This window comes from Larimichthys crocea, chromosome XVIII, assembly GCF_000972845.2.
Source record: "Larimichthys crocea isolate SSNF chromosome XVIII, L_crocea_2.0, whole genome shotgun sequence".
Lineage (NCBI taxonomy): Eukaryota > Metazoa > Chordata > Actinopteri > Sciaenidae > Larimichthys > Larimichthys crocea.
The window spans coordinates 4,354,058-4,378,047 of record NC_040028.1 but is presented as its reverse complement, the minus strand read 5'-3'; the positions used below and the strand labels follow the sequence as shown (position 1 = coordinate 4,378,047).

Below are 23,990 nucleotides of genomic sequence, written 5' to 3'. Positions count from 1 at the left end.
TACTCCCCGGGCGTCTGCGCGACACCGTGTCACTCCACACCAGGCTTGACTCTGGACAGGGTCGCGGTCAGGCCTCGAGGCTGCGGCGGCAGTCAGGTGCTGTAAATGGCTGTCCGAGCTGACAGATAGATCACCCCCCCGTCCCCGCCGCCTCCTCTCTGCTGGATCAGTGTACATGTCTGAATCCTCTTTATGTTGTTTAGATGTATTTGGTATGTCAGGGAAATCTGGAAAGTCATCTGTGTCACGTGTGTTGCTATAATAGTCAGTGAGGCTTTGTTCTGTAGCAGTTTTCCCACTTTTTATCCTCCCATCTGTTCTTGTTGTCACTACAGAGGAATGTGTAGATTTCATGGTGTGTCAGTTCACTAAAACGTAAGTTGTTTCACATTAAAGCATGGCCTTCCCCGCCTCTTTCATTTAGGAGCTGTAATTTCTGTCTCTTGGTTGACTTGTAGTTATTTTTTCATAAGAGAGGTTTTGGATATTTCTTTCTTATTTTTAGTCAGATGTAATAAAAGTGGCATTAACTTCCCTGAGCAACAATCACCCCCACCCCCGTAAGGAGATATTGTTGTGCTGAAGAGATGACCGTCAGCCTAACACTTGCCTCGTATTCTCATTAACTGTTCAGAGGTCAATTTCTAGGCATTTGTGCTCTCGGGTTAAGGTTGGGATTTGGAGTGTGTAAGCTGATGCTGGATGTTTGCCTTGGCCCTGACCTGTACGGAGAATCTACAACTACTGTTGGTTGGAGGGTATAAAAAGATGGGTAGTATGCTGATGGACATCCAGTTGGTGTGTGTGTCTGTGTTTTCTGAGTGGTGTGAGATCTAAGGTATACATTCTTTATTACATTTAGAAAGAGTACAGCCTTTTGAGCCCAAACTGGCTCTTTAGAAAATATCTACAATTCTTCTGGACTGATGCCCGGACTTGAAATATGTGTGTGTTTTCCACACTGATAGCTGAGATTTAAACTATAGGTTGAGATGACAGTTTAATTTAGTCAGAGAATTAATGACAACTGCTGTTTAAGCAGATAGGGGGGGGCCAAACAGTAGAAGGAAATGGGGAACGGAAAGGGAGGGGGTGCGTCAGTGAGGAGGTATTTCTGGACTGTTATTTCACATGGCGAAGGCTGTAGGGGAGACTTAAGGCAGGATATATCACTTAAACCCTACCACGCGCCTTAGCATAGCGCTGCGCTCTTCGCAGGGCCGCTGGCAGACGCTCAGCCAGTCTTCCTGTGCAGCGGCTCCATCTTCAGTCAGGATCAAACCATAATGAATAGAGGATACAGGAGAAGCTCGCTAATCCACAGCCATCAGGCACGAAGGTCGTTCAAGCCTGCAAAATGTTCAGATTGCTGAGATTGTCTTCTTTAAGCAGTCATGAAAATACTATCCGACAGATCTGCAAGTGCTTTGTACAGCGTCTGCAAATTGCTGATGAAAGAGGAGCTGGGAAAGAGAAATGTGAAGTCGGATTTAGTTTTTTTTTCTGTGGTGGTGCTTAAACTATATTAACTTTTTGTATATTAATGCAATTGTATTGGAGACTTCTGAAACTCTCCCTCGAGCGCATGAAGGAGAAAGAAAACTAAAAAAGAGCATCTATACTGAAATAAATTAGAATCAGAAATACTTCCTGCAGGGAAATTGTGTTCGTTACAGCAGCTCCCAAACGGTAAGTTAGAAACTAGTAGCAAGGAAAACATTTGAACACTATAGAAGTTGGATAGTAAAATCCCAAGAAAGAACTATACTATACACATATAAGATATCCATTTTAACACTATATACACAGGTATAAATAAAAGTGAAATAAAAGCCAAGTAACAGTAAACTATACAATATGTAAATCAAAAAACCTTAAAGATTTTAGTCTTTGAGAGACTGTACAGAGAATACACAAATAAAAGAAAAAAAAAAAGAAATGCATGAGTAATTTAAAACTTGTCTATTTCATTTGGAAATGGTTTTAAACTGTATAAAATATACGTGTGTGTGTGTGTGTGTGTGTGTGTGTGAACACCTAAACCTAAATTCATGGTCTCCAGATGACGAGTCCTGTGGTCTTTGGTGATCCTCTGATGTTTTTTAGCCCCCTCGAGGTGGATGTAGCACACAATATTGAAAATTACGGACGAACCCTTTAGTTTAAGCAGAACTTGGTAGAGAATTGTGTTAACTTCAACAGTCCTCAAACATTTCCATGAAGTCGAAGTGAAAATTGAGATTTGTCCAATACTAGTTTTGCTTCTACTTAAACCAGCGACGTTCCTCAGCTGTACTTTTTCCTTAGTGCGAACTGGAAAGCTGTTAGCATGCTAACCCGCTAAATTAAGCTGGTGAACGTGGGAAACATCCCAGCTGCTAAACATCAGCATTGTCATTGCGTGCGTGTTGAAATGCTCATGTTAGCACACACAGAGCCTCAGTGGTGTTTAATTTTAGGCTTGTGACAAAGTGACAAATCAAATCTGTGAAGGCGCTGGCCGTGTTAGCATGTGGTAACAAAACGAACAAACCCGCAAAGATGACCAAATCAGAATGTCGGCGCTGACCTATTTAGTTTGGTTTTGTCGTCCACATGATTCAGTCGAGTGTTCATGAAGGCTCAGCCCACTTTTTGTGTTTGGTAGTCATGTGGTTGGTTTATGTTTAGCAGTGCACTCTGAATTATAGTCCCTGAAAGGAAGAATGATGTTTTTTTTCTTTATTGCAACTATGTTCTCTCATGCTTTGAAGAGAAGCACCGTGAACTGATGCAGACTACCTGGGCTAAGGTTCACATGCAAAACCATAAATTCTGGACGGCCAGGTGTCTGTCGATGTGGAGCGGGAAAAAGGTTCGCTCGTTTTGGTCGCGATAAATCAAACAAGGGCCGGAAATTAAACTTGAAATGCTGATTTCTCTACCAAACCAAGCAGGAGCTGTTTTATTGACACGTGACCAGTGTGTGGCGTTAATTAAGATATAACCGTGTGTGTTTATGCTTCTGCTCGGCTACAAATTTGGCAACTGCATGTGCGAACTAAGGGTGTGCTCTTCATTTGCGTTTGAATGAAACGGTTGTGGTCACGGGGGTTACATTTGCCGTGTATTAGGTCAGTCAAATGTGTTTTTGTGTGTGTGTGTCTCTGTGTCCTGTCTATCTGTCAGTCCGTCTTATCTTTCCAGTGGAAAATTGACGTGTCACATTAGTTATTCTTGAGCATGCTGGAAGGGTTGCGATAGTAGCAGGTGATGTCTTTTAAAAACCCACCAAACCACAGCCACATGTCGTAGTCACTCTGCGTCCATTACTCATCCCGGTGGCATGTACACTGCGCACACACACACACACACACACACACACACACACACACACAGTCCTTTTTTTTCCAGCAGTGTGCATAGCATGGTTGAAGTTGTAAATTCAACTCAGCAAGTGGATTTTTCCTCAGAATTCAAGCGCTTGAACTTGGACTAAGTGAACTCTTAAGAATCATAAGAAGTCATTTAAACTGTCATCTCAGTTTGTGTGAAGTCTTTTCAAGACGGTGCATAAATCTGTTCTCACACTTCCACGCTCACCTTTGAGAACCCGAAAGAAACAGGATTTATTTGCCATGTTATGATGTCAAATGTAGTGTGTTTTTATTTGAAACCCAAGAAACACACGAAAAAAACTTGAAGTGAAAGATTTAAGGCGTCTTCTATGCAGACAAAAAAATTTATACGTGAGCACTTCTTTACCAAGATAATTCAATCACATGTTTGGCATATCAAGATGGATTAAAGAGCATGACTGGTCATGGACTTTTTTATCTTGAAAAAAGACATTTATTAGACTCTGAACTATGACTTTCACACAAGGCTACAATACGACCAGATCTACTCTGGCTCTGATTGACTAGTCCTTGTTGCCTTTGTCTGATGATCAAGTTTGGATATCTTTAAAGATGATCTGTATTCTTGTACTTCTGGCTAAAAAAACAAACAACCAAATTATGTGATGAAACTGGTCTCATGTTGTGCTCTTAATTTGAAATATTCCCGACTTCATGCAGCTGAAACTTGCCTGTTTTTCCCCCCTAATTTAGAGCGCTTTCATCTTTTTGGCATCGCAACCTGTCAGCTCCATTTTACATCTCTGTCCGGCTGTGTAAAATACTAGCTGTGTAGTTATCATTCCTGAGGTTTCTTGTGAGTTTTGTCTCAGTCATATGATCTTTAGGAGGGTTTGTACAACCTCTGTCACCGAGGTGGTCCCTCCCTGCGGGGACAGTCTCCCACTTGTTCCACTTTTTGGAGGACTAAAAATGCTTCTCAATCTTCTGTTCTTTGTGTCTCTCTTTCCTATGTTGCTTTTTTTTCTGTCTTGTATCAAAGGAATTTGCAATATAAAAACAGGCTGTGTTAAATTTTCATTTAATTTTTGTGAAACGGCATCACGTGAACGCCAAGTATAAGAAGGAAACACAAAGCAAAATCAGGACATTTCCACAAAGATTAACCCTGACATAGAATAAATAAACATGGACTTAGTCATATTGCAGCTCTCTCCTAACTTGTTCCGATCTCTTTCTCATTCCTTCTCGCTTCAGAGAGGTTCAGTTAGAGGTCTTCTGCCTCACCACGACTATTTTTAACAAGGCCTGAAAGCCAAGCACCGGACAGACACACACACACACACACACACACAATTCCGCAGACTCTTAGACAGGTGCCAACTTTTGTGCCGAAAAGTGTGGTGTGTTGTGGTGGGGTGTGTGCATGGGGAGTGACTGTGGGCTGGTGTCGGAGGAATGCGTGACCTCGCCGGCCTCTGCCGCTGTTTGGCTTTGATCAAACATTCCTCCTCTTGTCATACAGCCAGTGATACTGTGTGTGTGTTTGTGTGTGTGTGTGTGTGTGTTTGTGTGTAATGAAACACACATAAGACTTAAGAGTCTGTCGTTTCTTTTAATTAATGTTTGATTTTCTTTCTTTTTTAATGCATTATCTGTGGTCGTGGTGAGAGGTTTATTTTAATTTTTTAATTTTCCAAAGTTTCCATGAAAAACAAAACAAACTTTGGGTATTTTGAATCAAAGGGAAATAAATGACTTGATTAACTGTTCAGCAGAATTTTTTTCTGCATATATTGTTAGTAAGCAAGTGATAAAGCATTCAATCATCAAAATATATTATGTAACTATTCAGGAAAAAAAAAAGACTGACCAATGTTCTATAGTTTGAGTTGTATGTGTACATGTTTCCTGTTCAAGCCCAAAGAAATTCTTGATTTTTACTCATGGCGTTTCCTTGTTTTCTTCCTGGTACTATAACTTCAGACTAAACACAGAAATGGAGTGTGGAAAGGAAGTGAACAGTTTCTGCCCGAGTCATGTCAGATAAGTGTTAATTCTGACAGATATTAGATTTGTTCTTTGGACTAAAATGCTTATTATAGTCACATTTTAGTCGTTTTAGTTTTAGTCAACGAAAAGTCATCACTTTTTGTAACTTTTGGTCAAAATCAGTTCAGTTTCTCCTCTTCAGCACTTGTGTCTGCGGTGCTTCTATGTCTGTGCGTGTCTGTGAGAGAGAGAGAAAAAGACGTCTTTAATGAAGGGTTACTTGTTTTGCTGCCGTTCAACAATAAAGAACACATTTGGAACAATTCCTCTGTTAATTTAGCCGTGATCCTCCCATTACTGTGGTACTGTGGGCGGCGCAGAAAAGAAAAGAGCACTTTGGACAGCTTCTAGCTGCTCCCAGCACCAGGACCAGCCCCTGTGAGAGCATCACAGCGCTCAGTTCTGACAGTTGCAACACAATATTCAATCAGTTGTTTGTTTAACTGATATTTTTGTTGTTCGGGCATTGTGGATTGGCTCTCAATGGGTGAAGGTCTTAAAAAAAGTCTAACTGATGCATCATTGTACTTCAGTTTTTTGCAATCAGCAACCACACTGTCCGATGCCACTAAATCCAAATCACTGGTCCTTTAAGCCATTTTATTTTAGCCAGACTTGGTGTGACAAAAAAAAAAAAACATTTGAGGATTTCATCTTGTGATAGGAATAATTTGTTATTTTGTTATGTTCTGACATTCTAAAGATGAAACAATTCACTGGAAAAATACTTAGCATATTGACAGTCTTGGGAAATGAAGAGAAAAGTGTGTTTCAGGTTGTTAAAAAGAGTTTGGCTGGTTGAGCCTTACGATGCTAAGAAGAAAGAAACAGAGTTTGTTTGTTGGGTTGTTCTTTAGTGTAGTAAGAATTAAGACAATTTATTTTCTGTATTTCCCAAATAAAAGTCAGGGAAATTAAAACACAGTGAAAGAACAATTTTGATCTTTCATGTAAATTTCTTTGCAATCCGTAGCTGATAAATCTGCTGACTTGTTTCTGCATGAGTCCTTCATCAGGAGACTGTAAGGAAGGAGTTTGGAGGGTGTGTAAGAGAAGTGTTCAAATCTTAATTGGTGTGAAGTGAGTGTGTGTTCTAAGATGCTTTGATTGAGGTGTGTGTGTGTGTGTGTGTTTTTAAGGGTGTGAGAAGTGAGAAAGTCTGGTTTGGGAGCAGTGGCCGGGATTGTTCTTGATGAGCTCAGGAAAGAGCATGTTGTGGGTGTGTTCAAGAGACTTGAACGAGAACAGGAAGTGTTGTGGCTGCGTGGGGAGAAAGTGTGTGTGTTGTGGGTTTGTGAAAAAGCTTGTTGTGGGTGTGGAGAAAGTCTTAAAGGAGGAGACCGTGAGTGTGTGTTGTGTTGAACGGCCATGAAAAGAAAGAAAGAGACTTGTTTGCGAGAAAGGCGAAAAGGGACATTAAGATTAAACGTTTTTATAGTTTTTAGAGAGTTTGATCGTGTTTTTTAAGTGTTTTGTGTGGCAAGGAGAGACAGAAAAGATATTTAGAAAGAGTTCCAGAGAGAACATAGAGTTTGAGGTGAAGCATTGAATTATGGGGCAAAGAGAGAGTCTAGCTTTGGTCTTGGAAAGCAGTCAGGAGCAGAGACAAAGTGATTGGCTGAGGAGGGAGAGGGGGTGTTTCAGAGCAATAAGGAGTCTCAAGGACTTCTTGTAGAGGAGTGGACAAAGAGGCAGAGCAACGCAGAGTCTCGATTGGCTTCAGCGAGAGCATGTCTTGTGTGTTTATGATCTCGAGGAAGCAGAGGAGAGAAATCTGAGTGTGCTGGTAGGAGGGGAGGTGAAGGAGAGGACAAGAAGAGAAGAGAGGGTGTCAGGCGAGAGATCGGGAGCCAGGCTGAGAGTTGTGGGGGATAAAAGGCAAAAACAGAGGAGGGAGGTGAGGGCGAAAAAAGTGGACAAGAGAGTGAGAAAGAAGGGGAGAGTTTCCTCTGTGGGTGAGAACTGTGGCAGACGAGGGAGAAAAAAAGAAGGAAGGGAGGACAAGAAAACAAAGCAGCCACAGAGGGGAGGGTGAGGGGAAATAAAGAAAAGCTTTTGTGGAATTAAGATTAACAGGGTTAATGACAGGGAGAGTTAGCCTACAAGTGACTAACAAGTCTCTGCTGCCAGCCACACGAAACCAAGGACTCACACACACAGACCAAAATACCCATTGAGAGAGAGCTTAGTGACAGGAGCTGGTGTTTTTGAGTGTGACACTCCTCCTCCTCCTCCTCGTCTCCTCTCCTCCTCCTCCTCCTCCTTCTCATCTTCATGCTGTTGTTGGCCTTAACTGTCGGCGGGTCACTGGGGCGCCACTACATCGCCATGTTCGAGGCCACACAGAACGTCACGCTCAAACCTACGGAGACCTGGAGGGAAGCGCTGCTGGACACCCGCATCATGGACCTCTTTTTCACCGTGAGTAACCTCATCTTTTGTGTTTAGGCTTCTCAGAGTCTTTGAAATGTTTTTTTTTTTTTTGCATTATGTAAATGACATCTTCAAACCCGTTTCCTTAGTTGTTGTACGTTTTTGTCACAAATCTTTGTCTTAGTCTCACTGATTTCATTTTAAGCTGCATTACCATGATGGAATAACAGATGCTTTGCTCTGTGATGTACTTTACGTCTCACATCTGTACGTCTTCTCTTTTCCATCTGCCCATCTTTCTGTCAGGGAGGTCGCTGCTCAGGTTTTCTTTCAGAGTAAAGGTCTCTGCGTCTCGTACATTTCCATTACACTTCTCCCGTGTCCTGCTTTACCCTCTCTTCTTCTTCGTTTCTTTTTCCTGCCCTCTGGATGGTGGTTTATTTATGATAAACAAAGGGAGACAGTTGCCTTTTTCATGTCGGGCAGAGAAATTTCACTTGACCTTGTCTTTCTTGGCACCAGCTGAACTTTTTTTTTGACTAGTTTCGCGGGTTTTTTGGGACGCACCATTAAGTAGATTTATGGGTGCTTTGCAGTGGGGTCGTGTTATTGTGTTGCTGTCCAGGGGACTGCCCGGTGAAGTAAATGTGTATTTTTGTGCACTAAAAAGAGGCGGCCCATGCTGGCTAAGCAAAACATGTGGAAGAGTAGTGTGGAACAAACGGGTCAGCTCCTCTTCTATTCAGCATCCATTCAAACCCTCCTGTCCATCGCAAAATACTGCTCCACTACTACGCCTTTCAGCTGCCTGCTGCCATATACTGTGCTGCTCCTTTTAGTATTTACCTGTTTCACTACTACCTGCATGACCTCATAACACTGGAGCCAGGTCATTATCTCCTCCCTGTTAGTGCTACACTCCGTTAAGTGTGAAATACTGAGCTGAGTGCAGCCTTACTCCAGCTCACTACAAACTGCATGCACGTTGCCAAATACTGGTCCATTTACTTATCCCTCTGGGGCCTGACACCCACTAAACGTAGGATAGCTAGTTGGATGACTCAGCAGCTGTTCAACTTAACGAATCAGCGATTTGTGCAGTTTTTTTAAATATATAATCATATTCATTTCTATTCAGAGTGTATAATGATTTTTTTCCCCCCTGTAATGTCATCAGTCAGCTTGCTATTAGCTGTAGTCTTTGAGCTGAGTTCAGGTGCCACTATAATCGTAACATAAGAGACCACACATCACTTTATTTTGTTTGATGCCGCTTGGTAAGTCTTTTTCCTGCTACTGAATCCTGCGCTCCTCATTTCCAAATACACCATGTAGTATACTCCCCATAGAATCCCTCGATCGGGTCGGTGCCTTGCTCAAGGGCACATCGGCAGTGCCCAGGAGGTGAACTGGAGGTGGTCTGGATTCAGAGAGATAAAGTTTGAAAATCACTCTTAACTTGTGCTAATTTGTGTAGATTACTGCTCCATTTAAAAGTGGCTTGTGTCACCATGATAAACACTGCGTTGCTAAGAAAGACAGTAATGTCGTAAAAATGAAGCTATTGAAAGTTTTTCGGCCTGTGGAGCTGCTTTTAGTGCTGTTACAGAGGCAGAAACTTACTGTCTGTGTTTGTCGGAAGCTGTCCTGTTTTATAAAGGTAAATAATAAATATAATAGATAATATAGTATGATATAATAGGATTTTAGATGCTTCTGTGATAGCGCTTGTGTTTTCCATTGCTGCTTTTGAAAAAGGACCTTGGGAAACCTGGTCCAGTCACTCTATCTTGTTTTGAGTATTTTTACTTCAAATGCACCTCATTGTATCTTTTCTGTTTGGATCATACAGAGACAAAAGAGACAAGCTTTCCTTTGAATATGGAAACCTACTGAACAACAACAATACTTTGAACAGAACAGTTACAATAGTGTATATATAGTTGAAATGATATTTGAAAATGTCGTTGAACTTTCACTTCATGTTATTTAATAAGATGAACATGATTTGATTGTGATTTTCACGTTGTTACTTCTAGCCAATTGTGATATTAATTCTCCTGGGTTACACGTGTGCTGTGTGTTTGGTTCCCACACAAAAGCATCGATCTATTCACCGCCTTTGTTTACTTCCTTTTGTTCAGGGAGTTTGTGGCTTTCTGTGTGGAGTTTGCATGTTGTGCCTGCGAGGATTCTCTCCGGCTTCATCCCACAGTACAAAGACATGCACGTTAAATGGTGACTCTAAACTGCCCGTAGGTGTAAACGTGAGTGTGAATAGTGATTTATCTCTGTGTCAGCCCTGTGATGACTTGGCTACCTGTCCAGGATGTCTCCCATCTCGCTCGATATCAGCTGGGATCAGCTCTAGCCCCCTGTGACCCTGATGAGGATAAGCAGTTACAGAAAATGGATGAACATGTTCTGAAGCTTCAGGCGTCTCTGTGTCTGTTTAACATTATTTATGGTTGGTCTGTTGGAGGTTTAGTAAAATCGCACCAACATGTACTCCGTATCAAATCTGCATGAATTTCTGCTCTGATTAAAACGATTTTGACGACATTAGTAAAACAGCTCAGAACTGGTGAAACTTTAAAGTTTGATTTTGAAGTGTTTTGTTTTGCACACTGCAGACACTTATTTGTGCTCAGTTTTGTTGTTTTCTTTTCACTGCTGCTCGATAATCATCGTTCATTTACAGTCCTTTTTCATGCACCTGAAAAAAAGTTGTCATTTTGATTGTTATAATTTCATCCACAAGGCAATCACAAATAACTGTAATTGTCTCTAAACGGCAGCTGTAATCAGAGGTTTGTTACACAAAGCACACAGGCGTAATCAAGGATTTGATTGGCCGGCCCCAGCAGTTTGACATGAATAAAAATGTTTGTCATTTTTCAGTCAGTTCTTTTTGCTGCTGGAATTTGCAGGATGTGTTTTGTGTTGGTTTCAGTTTTCAGGCTTCAGTCTCATCTCTCACTCTGGTATTTCTAGTAGCTCAACTGTTTGTTATTGTAAGGCTGCTGTGGTCCTGTCAGCTGTGTGTGTGTCTGTGTGTGTGTCTGTGTGTGTGTCTGTGTGTGTGGGCACATATCTGTCTCTGTGGGATTGTGTCCATTTGAGTTTGTACAGTGTAAGTTTGTGTGTACGCTCTGCATGGATCTGTGTTGTGCCTGTTTGTTACTTATGTTGTGTGTGTGTGTCAGTGGGGTGGGTATGTATGTTATATATGTGTGTATATGTGTGTGTGTGTGTGTGTGTGTGTTTATTCAATTTAATGGGCTCCTCTGCTGTCTCAGCTGCTCTGTCTCCTCAGCTGTGAGAGGTAACAGGCTGGCTACGGTGTGTGTGTGTGTGCTGGTACTCAGAGACACGCGCCATCAGGGTCACAGTTGACAACAGACCGGTGGCAGGATTAGAGCCCGGCCCCAGGATTAGGGGCCCCTGTTAACAACCGCTCTAACCCACCCACCTATCGCTCGCACACACACACACTCACTCATGACTCTGCTGATGGGCTCTGGGAAGTCTCTGTCCCTCTGTGGGTGGGTGTCTGTCAGTGTCCCATTAACTGGCTCCAGGGCTCCCTCACTGATCACTGCTGTGAGTTAACAGGAGGCTGCTGTGAGTTTCTGCCATCACAGGTTTGGTTGGTGATCAGAGACTTCTCTTCAGTAATAAGCAGGAAACGCAGGCAGGCAGGTGATCGGAACAAACGTGTTTTGAAACAAAATGTGAAGGTGAATGTAAACTGAAACATTTATCAGTTAAATGACCGACTTCCTGCTTAAACTTCAGTTATTCAGATAATCAGCTAAAACTGTTGGCTTGTTTTCTGTCCTGCTACATTTGGATGTAGCAATGTTTGTTTGATATATTTTTGTACATCTTTGTCTGTAGTAGTAGTAGTAGTAGTAGTAGTAGTAGTAGTAGTAGTAGTAGTAGTATTGTCCATTTTATGCCTTTTAATAGACAGCCAAAAGAGTGAGACAGATGACAGGAAAGTGAGATACAGAGATAGGGAATGAAATGCGAAATTCCCATTTGGATAACTGGTTAACTGGAAACCGTTGTGATAGCGAGTACAATATCATAGCTCATGCAAATGAATAATTACTAATGATTAGTAATAATGAATTGGAATCTTCCAGTAATAAGCAGACTTAGAAAAAAAAAAACAAAAAAAAACTGCGGCGCCAAACTTTGCAATCAAGGTGTTTTTATGTTTTAAATATCAGACATGATTAATGTCACAAAGATAGTTTAAGTCAGTCTATATAATAAATCTATCAGTGAGAGAACGCCAGATGGCCATTGGTCTAACGGACTGGACAGGCACATATTTTGGGAATGGGCTCAATATATATGCAGTGCGTAGCAGCCATTTTGCTGCTGAAAAGATGTTTAATCTGCCAAAATATTATTCTGGCCCTCCAGGTTTTTTTTTGTGGAAAAGCGTTTATCCCTTTTCCACTTGAGCTGTTGACAGCTCCGGCTCTGAGATTCAAGGATTGATAGAAGATAGATGGACGGACGAGGGGCCAAATGGAAAATTGGAAGAGAATGACATGAGGAAAAAAAAAAAAGAGTTGAGAGAATAAGAAAAGACTGAAGCTAATGTAAGAAAAAGCAATGAGAGTGAGAAACGAGGTGCAGGAATAGAAGGGGTGTAGAAAAAAATAAATGGAACAGAGAAAGACAATTTAGAGAGAAAGTGAAACGTGGATGCAATTTACAGGAGAGTGAGAGCGGTTTGGGGATAAATGGGCCATGCTAGATTGAAAAGGAAGAAGAACCCGGTGATTGTTGGCCTCCTTCAAAATAAACCCTCTCCACTTTTGTCGATTTAACACCTCGTGACCATGCCGCACACCCCCACTCCAAACAATAAAAGAAGAGAGAAGAGTGCACACACAAACTGAAGCGCCTGTAATTTTGGCCTCTGCAGTTTGTTTTTGTCTTTTTGTTCTTCAGGTTTTGAGTTTCTGTTTGACTCGGAGTGATTAGAGAGCAGCATCAGTTTGTGATCGAGCGTCTTACCCACAACAAACACACACGCATATACACACACACACACACACACACACACACATCCAAGACTTTGAATAGCATCTGGTTTATTTCATCGCATTGAAACGATGTACTGATACACACTACAGTATCATACGTGCACATCCCATCGCGCTGTACACGCGTTCTTTCACACACTTTGTACTTTGCAGCAACACACACATCTATCTGCTTACACACACATTTTATACATGCTTTGATTCCTACAGATACACATCTTCAGACTTACTCACACTAACAGACTCTATAGCACGTACGCACATACCTGCACACACGTTTGTACTTCAGCATTTCCTCAGCTTAACCGTCGCTTTTACATCAGTTGCGTGTCCACAGCTGAAAGAGTTGTGCGTGGTGAAGGGTGTAGACACAGTACACAGTGTGAGTGATTCTCTTCTTTGTATGGGATTGTGTACATACAAAGGGATGCATCCCTATTGGGGACCTTTTTATGGTATAAACACTGACCTTGTTGGGAGCAGTAGATCTTATGGGGACCAAAGAACAGCCCTAATGCAGCGTTAGGCTGTCCACAATCAATGAAGTCAGTAGAAAGTCCTAACAAGCATAGCTGCTCAAACTTCTGCATGTATGTATACATGTAGTATACACACGGAGGGGTATGTGTGCAGGCATATGTATCTGTTGTCGTTTTTTCTCTGCACCACAGGGAGGATAGCTAGAAGCGCAAGTTTTCATCGCTGTGGAATGCACTGCTTTGAATACGTTGAACTTGAAGATTGAAATAAATCTCATTTCTAATTAGAGATGTCTTAACAGTTATATTAACGGTTAAAACTCTTACACCAAGTTTAAATCCAACTGAATACTAACCGTACCCCAAACAACAGGTCACCCTCTGTCCTTTTAAGAAAGTGAGAACTGGCCAAAATGTCTTCACTTTCCAAAAATGGGGTGAATGTGGACCTACGTGTTGACGGTGATGCAGCATGCACACTCAGAATGACGGGCACACAGAAAGAGATGATAAAGAGACAGACAGGGCCGACCAATAAGTAGAATCTTGGACTTGATGGCCCACTGGGATTTTTCTTGATGGGCCAGATGGCCAGTACACCACTGCCTACCCCTAGTCCTCACAAATGTAGCCGTACAAGAGCACAACACAGTAAAGCGTTTCATGTTTACCCAGTAAACACAATCAGTGTGGAGTGCAGGGACTGATGAGGCTGCAGCACAGGCTGATTCTCTTCCTACTTGGCCTGCAGGCAGACAGTAACCCAATCTGAGAGAGGGAGTGATGATGGAAAAGATCGAGCGAAAGACAATAAGTTGGAAGCACAGCGCCGAATTGGAAAAAAAACAGAAAGATGAGCCTGCGAGCCCCCCGAGGAAACAGACACCAGGCTTTGTCTCCTTCTATAAATATCATCCCTCATTCTCCCTCCCTTTCTCTTTCTCCCACTCCCCTCTTCTCTCATTCCCTCTCCTCCTCTATCGTTGATTGAGCTTTCTCTCATCTTTTTCTTCATCCTCTTTCCTTCACCTCATTGTCTACTTGCCTTTCTCCTTAATTTTTTTTCTCTCTTTCTGTTTACTTGACTCGTGTCCTCATTGCCCTTTTTAATCTTTCTCCTTAAACATCCAGTGTGTAAAACTTAGGAGGATCTATTGACAGAAATGGAATATAATATTCATCATTACTATGTTTTCATTCATAATCAGCTGAAATGGGGTTAAATAAAATATTAGACAATTATCACAGCCAAGAGACTTTGCGTAAAAAAAAAAAACCCTGACAACCAGTGTGCAACCACCATCTACTTTGGAGTGTGAACCACAAAGATTGGAGAGCTTAAAGATCATTTCATTTTTTAAATATTACAATTTTAATCAATATGTCGATGTTAACCTACCAAAAATGATAATCGTGTTTTGTGCTCTTTACACTACATATCTCATTCACCCCATTCACACACATTCATACACTGATGGCATTGGCATGCCATGCAAAGTGCCAAGTGTTCATCAGTTTTAGGAGCTAGGCATTCATACGCAGTCACACACTGATGGCACAGCCTTCGGGAGCAATTTGGGGTTCAGTATCTTGCCCAAGGACACTTCATGCAGACAGGAGGAGCCGGGGATCAAACCGCCGATCATCTGATTAGTTGACGACCCGCTCTTCCTCTGAGCCACAGCCGCCCCGTATCTTAGATCGAGCCGTACCGTATCTTAGATCGAGCCTTCTATATCTACAGACATGGACTCCACTGTGTTGCACCGGCATGTTTCTGTAGTTAGTTTCTAAAGTTTCTCACGACGACACCACCAGATGTCACTAAACCCTACACATTATCGAACCCCAATTCTTCGCTGGCGCAGACCAAACGTGTGTTTGAAGTAATTCAAGTTAAAGATAACCAATCAGCTACATGGATACACTGCAGCTTTTGGCTGTTGTTTCATTAATATTCCAACCTTAAGCAAAGTTGATTTAAAAAATCTAACAGGTGTACCCTTCCATCTGCAGGACAGCATATTTTTAATGAGCTGTAACTTCTTCCTCTGGTTTAATCAGCAGTGCAGACACCAACTTGCAGAAAATGACTTGTTGGTTTACGTGTTAATCAGCTGTCAGTGATGAATTGAAGCTGCAGCTTCAGACATGGACGGCTGTGGCTCCTGTCGAAGTGCCCCCCTCCCTGGCGGTGTGTGAATGATGAGCTCCCAAACTGATGAGCAGTTGGCACCTTGCATGGCAGCAAATGCCATCTGTTTATGAACGTGTGTATGAATGAGTGAATGAGATAAATTACATTTTTTTTGAGTGGACACTGGTAATTATGTTTCAGTCCAAATTGCTTCATATGATGGTAAATTAAATATATTTAAGTTTCTAAACTGTTTTATAAGACAAAACAAGCTCTGGGAAATTGAGATTTGAATCATCTCTTGACATTCTTTAAAAAGTTTGATTAATTGAGAAAATAATCACCAGACTTGAAGTCACCCTTTAATTATCCTTTGATCTCGTGTGGATCAATGCTGCTTTTATTAAATGCAAAAAGGATCCCTACTTTTTCTTTTGCCCACTCTCAGCCTGCTGGTTCTCTAGTGATGTGAAGTCCAGTCCACTGCCAAAGCAAACCTAATAATAAGCAGTGAATTAGCAGGAACAGAAACTTAAAGCTCGGCTCTTACCAAATTTGTTGATTAATCAAAGTGCAAAATCTACTGTCATCTGAGCCGCATGCCCAAAATGTTCCATATTGTTTTATCTTGTTGGCTGTCCTTCCGTGCATCCCGCTATCTGCATACTGACGTGCACACACACACACACACACACACTCTGGCATACACACACACACACCCGTTGTGTATCTCTAACTATAGTCAGACTCAAGGCGACTGACATTACTGGCATCGCATGGATCGTTCACTGGTGCAGCTGCTTTTTCAGACCTCGCGCTGTTCAGTCCTTTGGCATGGCACTACCTCTCCCACCCCTCCTTCTCTCCTCCCTCTCTCTCTCTCTCTCTCTTGCTCACTCACCCGGCATCCCCCCCCTCCCCCTTCCCCTCATCTCACTGAGCTCTTCCAGAGGATGACTTCACGCTCTGGAAGAGGGCAGCAGCAGCAGCAGTGAAGACTATGGTGGCTACGCTACGTTAGCATCTGAGATCTCTTCCCAAGCAAGCGTGGCTTACGATCAACCAGGCAACCCAGCTGGGGAGCAGAGAGAGAGAGAAGAGAGGGGAGCAGTGGGGAGAGGCAGCGGGAAAGAATTTAGGGGAGGGGGGGAGGAGGAAGTGAGAACGGGAGAGGATTTGAGAAGAGGAGGAGGAGGAAGAAGCAACAAGGAGAGAGAGGGGAGGTTGAAAGTTTGATTGCTTCTGCAATGGGGCCATGCGCTGGCAGAGCATGTGGAGCCGGTGAAGACGCACTCACTGTGGATTTAAGAGGATGACGGATCAAGAGACGGGAGAAGAAGAAGAAAGAGGAAAAGAGCTCGAACTGGCTGAGAAGAGAGCCACAGAGGAAGGCAGCTGATCTCCAGACGTCCGCATAGTACCGCCGGTGGAAACCCATGTTACTGAGAGGCTGTGATTACTCGCAGTGTGACTGTTCCTCTGCTGCTTTGCTGTGTGTGTGCACAACTGAAAACAACAATGCCTCTTCTCTTGTGGGAGCGTGACAGCTCGGCACGGACAAACCCCCCAAATCCCACAAGTGAACAGAAGCTCAGAGCTGAGATGAGACTCGAGTCGGGCAGATCTTTTCCATCAGACGCCGGGTCCGTCCACTCTGGGTTTGATTGAGGCTGTCTCAGCTGGGCTCAGACGAGCTCAGTGATTGTTTGTTTGAGACCGGAGGGGTCACGGTGTCTGAAGACAGACGTGTCGAAAATCAATTCGCCATTTCGCCTCGCCTTGCTGGGTAGTGGGTTACACCAGTGAGTATTTATCCTGCCTGGTATCAGCTGATCTGTTTTTGAAAGTGGTGACAGGAAGATGAGAGGTGACAGGAAGTTTATTTGGATTAAGTTTCATTGTCAAAAACCAGAAAAGGATCACCAGAGGATCGGGGCAAAATCACCACTTCTTCTTCTGCGTTGTATTTAGGCGACATGATCTGGATCTCTGTCTCTCCTTTCAGAGACAGAATATGAATCTTAATCTTAAAAAGCTTTAAATTCACTGTCCTCAAATAAAGGCCTTCAATATTTTTCCTACCTGCCACAATTGGATTAGTTCAAGCTTCCTTTTTTTTTTTTTTTTTTGAATGTGGTTGTGGGCTTTTAGAAACATACACCTAAAAACAACAAGTGGAGACTGGCACAGTAGTGCTTGTTTACACAGGAGGCTGTTCAATCCTTCTTCACTCAGCACAATCAGTTGCTTAAAATAAGGAAAATCTTACCGTAGATCGTGACTCAAAAGATGAAGGATAATTTTCCATGAATTGCATGCTTGTTCGTTCAGCATGTGCCATAACCAAAATGGAAGGATTTCTGTCGGTTGTTTGAAAGTCAGTTTCAGTTCTAAGTGCATGTTACAAAGTAAAAAACTTTCCGTGAACTGAATTTGTAAAGTTGAGCTTGAAATTTTTGAATTTCATTTGAAAGTTTAATTCGGGTGAAACTGCGTCTGAAAATGTTGATAAAAATCTTAAATCCAGATTTAGTCATTTACATACAGAATGAACTTTTAAATTGAAAAGTTCAGCACTGAACTTAAATTCAGAATCAATAATAATTCACCTAAAAAAAACCTAAACCCAGAATATAAGTTGATATCTTTACTCCATACGGCACACAACTAATTCAGACTTTGAGTCTTAAATGGTACTGTTTTAATAAATGTACAAACGGACACCAAGGAGTCAACAAGACGGTTTAATCACTGCTGAGTGTCCTCAGTGTTGTTGCTGAGTAGGTCACTGCTCTGTAGGTGATCTTGACCGCTGACCTCCTGTGGAGCCATCATGCATATTTCCTCAGAGTACAGCTCACACAAGGCAAAGAAGTCACCTTTTAAAAAGGTTTATCTTTATTCTCTTATCCATAAACGCACCATCTCTGTTTCACTTGTTTCAGATTAGTTTTTTTTATGTATTAGCCTTTTTAGGACATTTGTTGTTAGCTTATTTAGGCCTAAAAGACACTCTGGGTGAACGTCAGCTAGATGCCTTGCAGTGGTGCTGATGGTCATGAGAACCAGGCGGGATTTGAGACACTGACTTTCTCCATTTAAGCTTTCCCTCTTTATTTAAAAAGCGACTAATCAAAAAGGGGAAAAAATGGGAGCGATCCCTGTTTTCACTTCTCATGTTGCAGGTGGGCAAGAAGTCAAGACTGAAAAGATCTGTGCTTCTTCAACAAATTGTTAAAAGTGACAGTGTGCAGAAGTTTTTCCACATATTTTCAGGCCATCTGTCCTTTTCCCAGAGCCCTTATTTCCAACAATGTTCAGATATCCAAAGTACCTGCTGGTTCACCGAAGACGGGAGGAACACAGAAGTTCCACCCATTAATTTAATTCCTCTTTCATGCCTTGACACACACTGCTTCTCTCGCCCTGCAGGTACACAGGAAGATTCGGGAGGATTCAGACATGGCTCAGGACTCCCTACAGTGCCTGGCCCAGCTGGCCTCCATGCACGGGCCTATCTTCCCCGATGAGAGCGCCCAGGTCTCCTACCTGGCTCACCTGGTCGAAGGCCTGCTCAGCATGATCAACGGGTCAGTATGCCGCTGTGCTGGAAAGTTTATTTGTGGCTCGCAACTCATCTGACTTCTGTACTTGGCGCTTTGTGGCAGTAACGAAAGCAATGAACGCCTCACGGTCAATACTGTATGTTGTCGCTGATAGTGGCACAGCTCTGTGGAAGCTAATGTCGATGTGTGGTTGGTCAAGACTGAAATATCTCGACAGCTAGTGGATGGATTGACATTAAATTCAGCACCGTCCTTTAGGTTGAGCTTGGCTATATACTGGAGACTAGATATCATGTGAGAATTTTGGTTATTGTGATATTATAGAATAGATTAAATGTTGCTTTTGGTCTTTTCTGTAGTTACTAGATCTTTGTGGTGAAGTACAAAGTGTTATTTTCAAATAATGTGCTGTAGATTGTAAGTAAGTGTTGATGGTGGTGTGCAGGTAAACGCAGGACTGAAGCTCCCTGCTGTAAAGTGCTGACAGCGACAAGAATTCATACAACAGGTTAAATGTAATTTTCCAACGATACCCTTATGCAGTATGTATGTTGTCCATATTAGCTGTGACAGGGGACAAAATCCACAACCAACATTTCTAAAGGCAACGAAATTAAGAACCCGAGGCTCACAGCAGGGACCTGCTTGATGTCAAGTGTAAATCCTCTCAATAAAGAATGTTATTTTGTTTTCAAAGTAGCATTTTTCTTCCAGCTGATAGCAGCGAGTCAGTGAGCTATTTTCATCAATCACACTGATCTCTCTCGTGCTTTCTTCTCCAGTCCGCATAGTGATTTCCACTACGCTGACAGGTGAGGCTTTAGAAACAACAGATGGAACTAATTCAAACCTGCCCATTCAAAGCGGCTCCCTCCCCAGGGATGCAGCCGTTATTACACGCCCACCTCACTATAATAAATTAACTTTCCCTTTTGTTAAAGGAATCCTATTGTGCAGCGGTGTATTGAGAAATTCTGGGCATGAAAATCACATAAAGTCAGGTGACAAAACACCTGAGGTATAGCATTGAAGTTAATGCATGTTAAATAATTCCCCTTTGATTCCCCCGTATTAAAACCACACCGGTCATACAGAAGGATGTGCGGATAAACAAAGGACATCAGTCAAAAAATAATTCTTAATCTGTGAGACGGCTCAGATGTGTATTATTAAATAAAGGCTGTGCCAGCTTGCCCAATTTCAGCTGCATATGCTGTAGCATTCAAACAGCAGGCTCAATGAACACAGTTACTGTTACATTACCTTGGCTACAGCCTCAGTGGCTGCTCATCTCCCTCCAGTATCTCAAGGATTTCATGTTTCTGAAGTTCAGAGACTCAACAAGTGATGGAGGCCAACGTCAGCAGGAGTGTGACTCATACCGTGCCATTTTCTGCTTTATTTACAGGAAGTAATTGCTTGTTGAGTCTGTGTTTTTAATGGCCTCTGATTCTAGCATACTCACTCTATGGGAAACTGGCTGCAGAGGGATGAGCTTGTCTTCCAGTTCAGTAACAAATAGAATTAACCAAGAGCTGATGTTTCCCAGCTTCGTCTAAAACCAAATTTATGTGAAAAAGGATCAAATTATGTCTTTTATTCCTCTCGCGGAGACACGGTTTACTCAACCAGAGAAGAAAAAAGTCATCACTAGCAACCACTCAAACACTGGTAAATACAGAGTGTGGATGTGTATCAGTCCTGCAATCGATCAGTAGTCGTCCTCAAATCTAATTTAGAGCTGGCTGACCCTTATGATGACGCTGATGTGGATGTTTCCCAGTACTAGCTGGAAGCGCTGCGGAGTTTAGTAAACGTGAATTCTGCTGAAACTCATGCGGCATAACTTGTCACTACAATTTCAAAAACCATATTTCTATTTAAATTGCCTGGCCTTTTTCCAGAAGAGTCGAAGCCATGTGGTAACTGTGAAGCTCCCTGCAGGAGTCGAGGCGTCAAAAAAAAAGATGTAACTTAAGAAATACTATGTATGAGGAAGGACTGAGAGATGTGACGATAAATTCTGTGAGATGATTTGGGTGAACTATTTGTGTTTTAATGTTACAAATCAATTAAAGAGGTTTGCCCTCAGTGCTTTTACAGATAAATTCACGTGAATCAAAATGCATAATGAAAACAAATAATAGATGTAATATAAGTAAACATAATTAGAAACACTTTTTTAAATAAACCTTTGTAGCTCAGATGTCAGCGCAGACATTTAAAGGTATAGTTGTGACAAATCATTTTCTCGCATTAATTTTTAACGTTTTTCACAGATATTAAACAAATAGGGAGCGATGTGAGTCAGACCACAAAAACTGCTAAATGAATGTAACATAACTGTAGTTTGAATCTGGAGCTGTGGAGTCTGAAGGAACCCCCCCTCCCTTCCAAAAAAAAAAGCTCTTGCTCTTGTTTCTTCATTACACAAAAAGCAGCAGAGGAATCAAAATAGCAGTCGGTTTCCACTTGAATAAATTGTGTGTGTACTCCAGTGTTCAGCTCAATTTAGTTTGCTGGAAATCTCTTTACCAAGCAGTGCTGAACCTGGGTGTTCTTTTCATCCCCAAAAGCTCTGCTAAAAGCCAATTTCCCTCAGTACTTTTCTCATGCTTTTCTACTGTAAAGCTGTTTCCCCCCGTCGCAGTCCCCTGCAGTGTCGTTTTGGACTTGAAGTCAAGAGTGTGTAATCAGCGCTTCCAATCAAAAGTAACGCAGCACTCGTCCTAAGCCTCTGTCCAACAGAAATAATCAACCAATCTTCACCCAACTGGCTTGTTTCAAGGTATCGTTACCAAAGCGACCTACAGACTATATTTTACCTCCAGATTAAGGATCACATGAAACAGATACAGGTTCCTCTGCCTCCAGATAGCATCCATCATATATGTTAACCAGATTATGTACTCCACTGTGATTTTACTGGCTGCTGTGGGTAGCATTAAAGACACTGAGCTTACAGGACCCCGTCATGTCCGCGATTCCTGTACCGCCTGCTTGTTAGCCGAGGTCATGTGAAGAAATAGGACTTGTGATGTCTGTGCTGAGCTGCGTGAGCCTGTGGCTCGCCTCACAGGCGGCTGTTCGGAGCCTATTGATTGGTTTCTGTGTGTGCGGTGCAGGGGAATCGTGTTTCGGGAGTGTGTTTTGGCCTTCAGAAAGATGCCTTAAAATCAGATCACTGCTCTGTTTTTAGCAGCTGTTACCCAACGGTGAAGAGAGAAGCCATGTTTTAGACTGAGGGTCCCACACCAGCTTAAAAAAATTAAACGCTCCCCTTTCTCAGTAATGTCGAAGTTCAGTAGAGCAAAGAACTTTGTCCACAGTTGTTCCTGTGTTGTTTTTTTCACTCCTGTGCAGTTCAAAACCCAGTTTATTATTAAATTAGACAAAAGTTAAATAGCAAATATCAAATATTATCAAATTTGTGTGTATTTAAATTGTGCTGACTGGTTCTTTATGATGATTTCTGCCAGTTCATCTCAATTAGAATTTTATTGACCAAACCTTTTATGGGTGCGATCAGAGTATCCTCTCATTGTTTCACCTCCACAAGACCTTTTCCTAAAGTAGCTCTATGCCTTTGGATATCTTGTTCTTTTCATTGAAGCTCTGTGCTAACACCGAGTTCCTCTGTATCAAAATTGAGCTGCAGTCAGTTCAGTTTCTCCTGTGACGCCAGGTGCACCTTATCGCTCAGCTGGCTGATTCAACCTTGATTTTTATTTTATTTTTTTAGGCCCTCCCATCTGTTTCTTAATCATCCGTTCATTAATTTTGAGTCGGTTTGAGAACTGCATAAGAATGCATGAATGTTTTTCACTCAAACCTTGTTCCTCACTTCTCTTCACACCCGATCTTTCGTTAGAGAGTCGTGATGATTGGACTTTATTAAGCGCATTTCTGTGCCGCTGTCGAGTAGAAGAGCCAACGTTGAAATACAACTTAGTTGTTAAAACTGCTTGATAAGATTGTCTTTCACACATTAGACAGAACCCTCATGTAACAAGATAAAAATATTTAAAATTAAGACTCAAACCACGAGGTGTGCAAGACGCAGAAATTAAATAAAAAAATCACTTTTATAAATGAAATGTTAAGTCTCCTAATTTTCTAAATGATCTGCAGTGGGTTCAAAATGCATCTGCAAGACTTTTAACAATAACTAAGAAGAGAACGCATTAGCCTCGTTTTATTATCCCTCCACTGGCTTCAGAAGACAATTTTAAAGTTGTATTGTTCAGTCATAAAGCCTGAAATGGATTTGACCTATTTTCAACCATTGGTCTCTATAAAGAGTGGAATAACCGAGCATTTAAACAGCTCTGCCAACCCTCTGTCCTCCTTTTTTTAAACAGTTTCAGCGTGTGCACTATATCGACTTGAGTGTGTCTAATAAATGCATTAAAACTAGCGCTTATTGTTTGTATAAGTTTTCTCACACGAGTGACTGAATCAGTGTCAGATGTTATCAGAACTCGAGCAGGACCTTGCCTAAACGAAAGTCAAAAATAGTTCAATTAAAGAGTACTTCATAGTACAGACACATTTGCTCCAAAAAGAAAGTTCTCCACTCGCTACTTTTATTCTTATTTCACTTTATATCATTGTATATAGTTTTTTAATGATGATGAAGAAGTGTTTTCTGTTCATTTGTGGGCGTGTCTGTAGTCAGAGTGCTTCTGATCTGAATTAAGGGGCCACACTCGCATGTATAAATAACTGAGACAGACACACACAAGCTCATTGTTGGCCCATGCCATTCAGTGAGTAGGGGTCTCTCTCTCGCTCTTGCTCTCGCTCGCTCTCTCTCTTCCCTCCTCTCCTGCTCGGCCTGTAATCACCTATTCTTGGAGCTTTTTTTTTTTTTTTTTCCAATTGCCTCATCGGAAAACCATGCGGAGAGGGATGGCCGATCTACAATGATTGAACAGTTCTGCTCGCAATTTAACTCCATCTGATAGGGGTTAGCT

The 23,990-nt window shown here is 41.9% G+C and overlaps 1 protein-coding gene across 1 annotated transcript in view; it reads left to right on the top strand.

Annotated features, from left to right (window-relative positions):
- The window catches only part of xpo4 (exportin 4), a 50,141-nt gene that overhangs the window by 12,101 nt on the left and 14,050 nt on the right, over nt 1-23,990 (top strand). The window contains exons 7-8 of the mRNA XM_027290838.1: nt 7,699-7,811; nt 18,881-19,038. Coding sequence (XP_027146639.1) covers nt 7,699-7,811; nt 18,881-19,038 — 271 coding nt within the window. The remainder of the gene's footprint in view (nt 1-7,698; nt 7,812-18,880; nt 19,039-23,990) is intronic.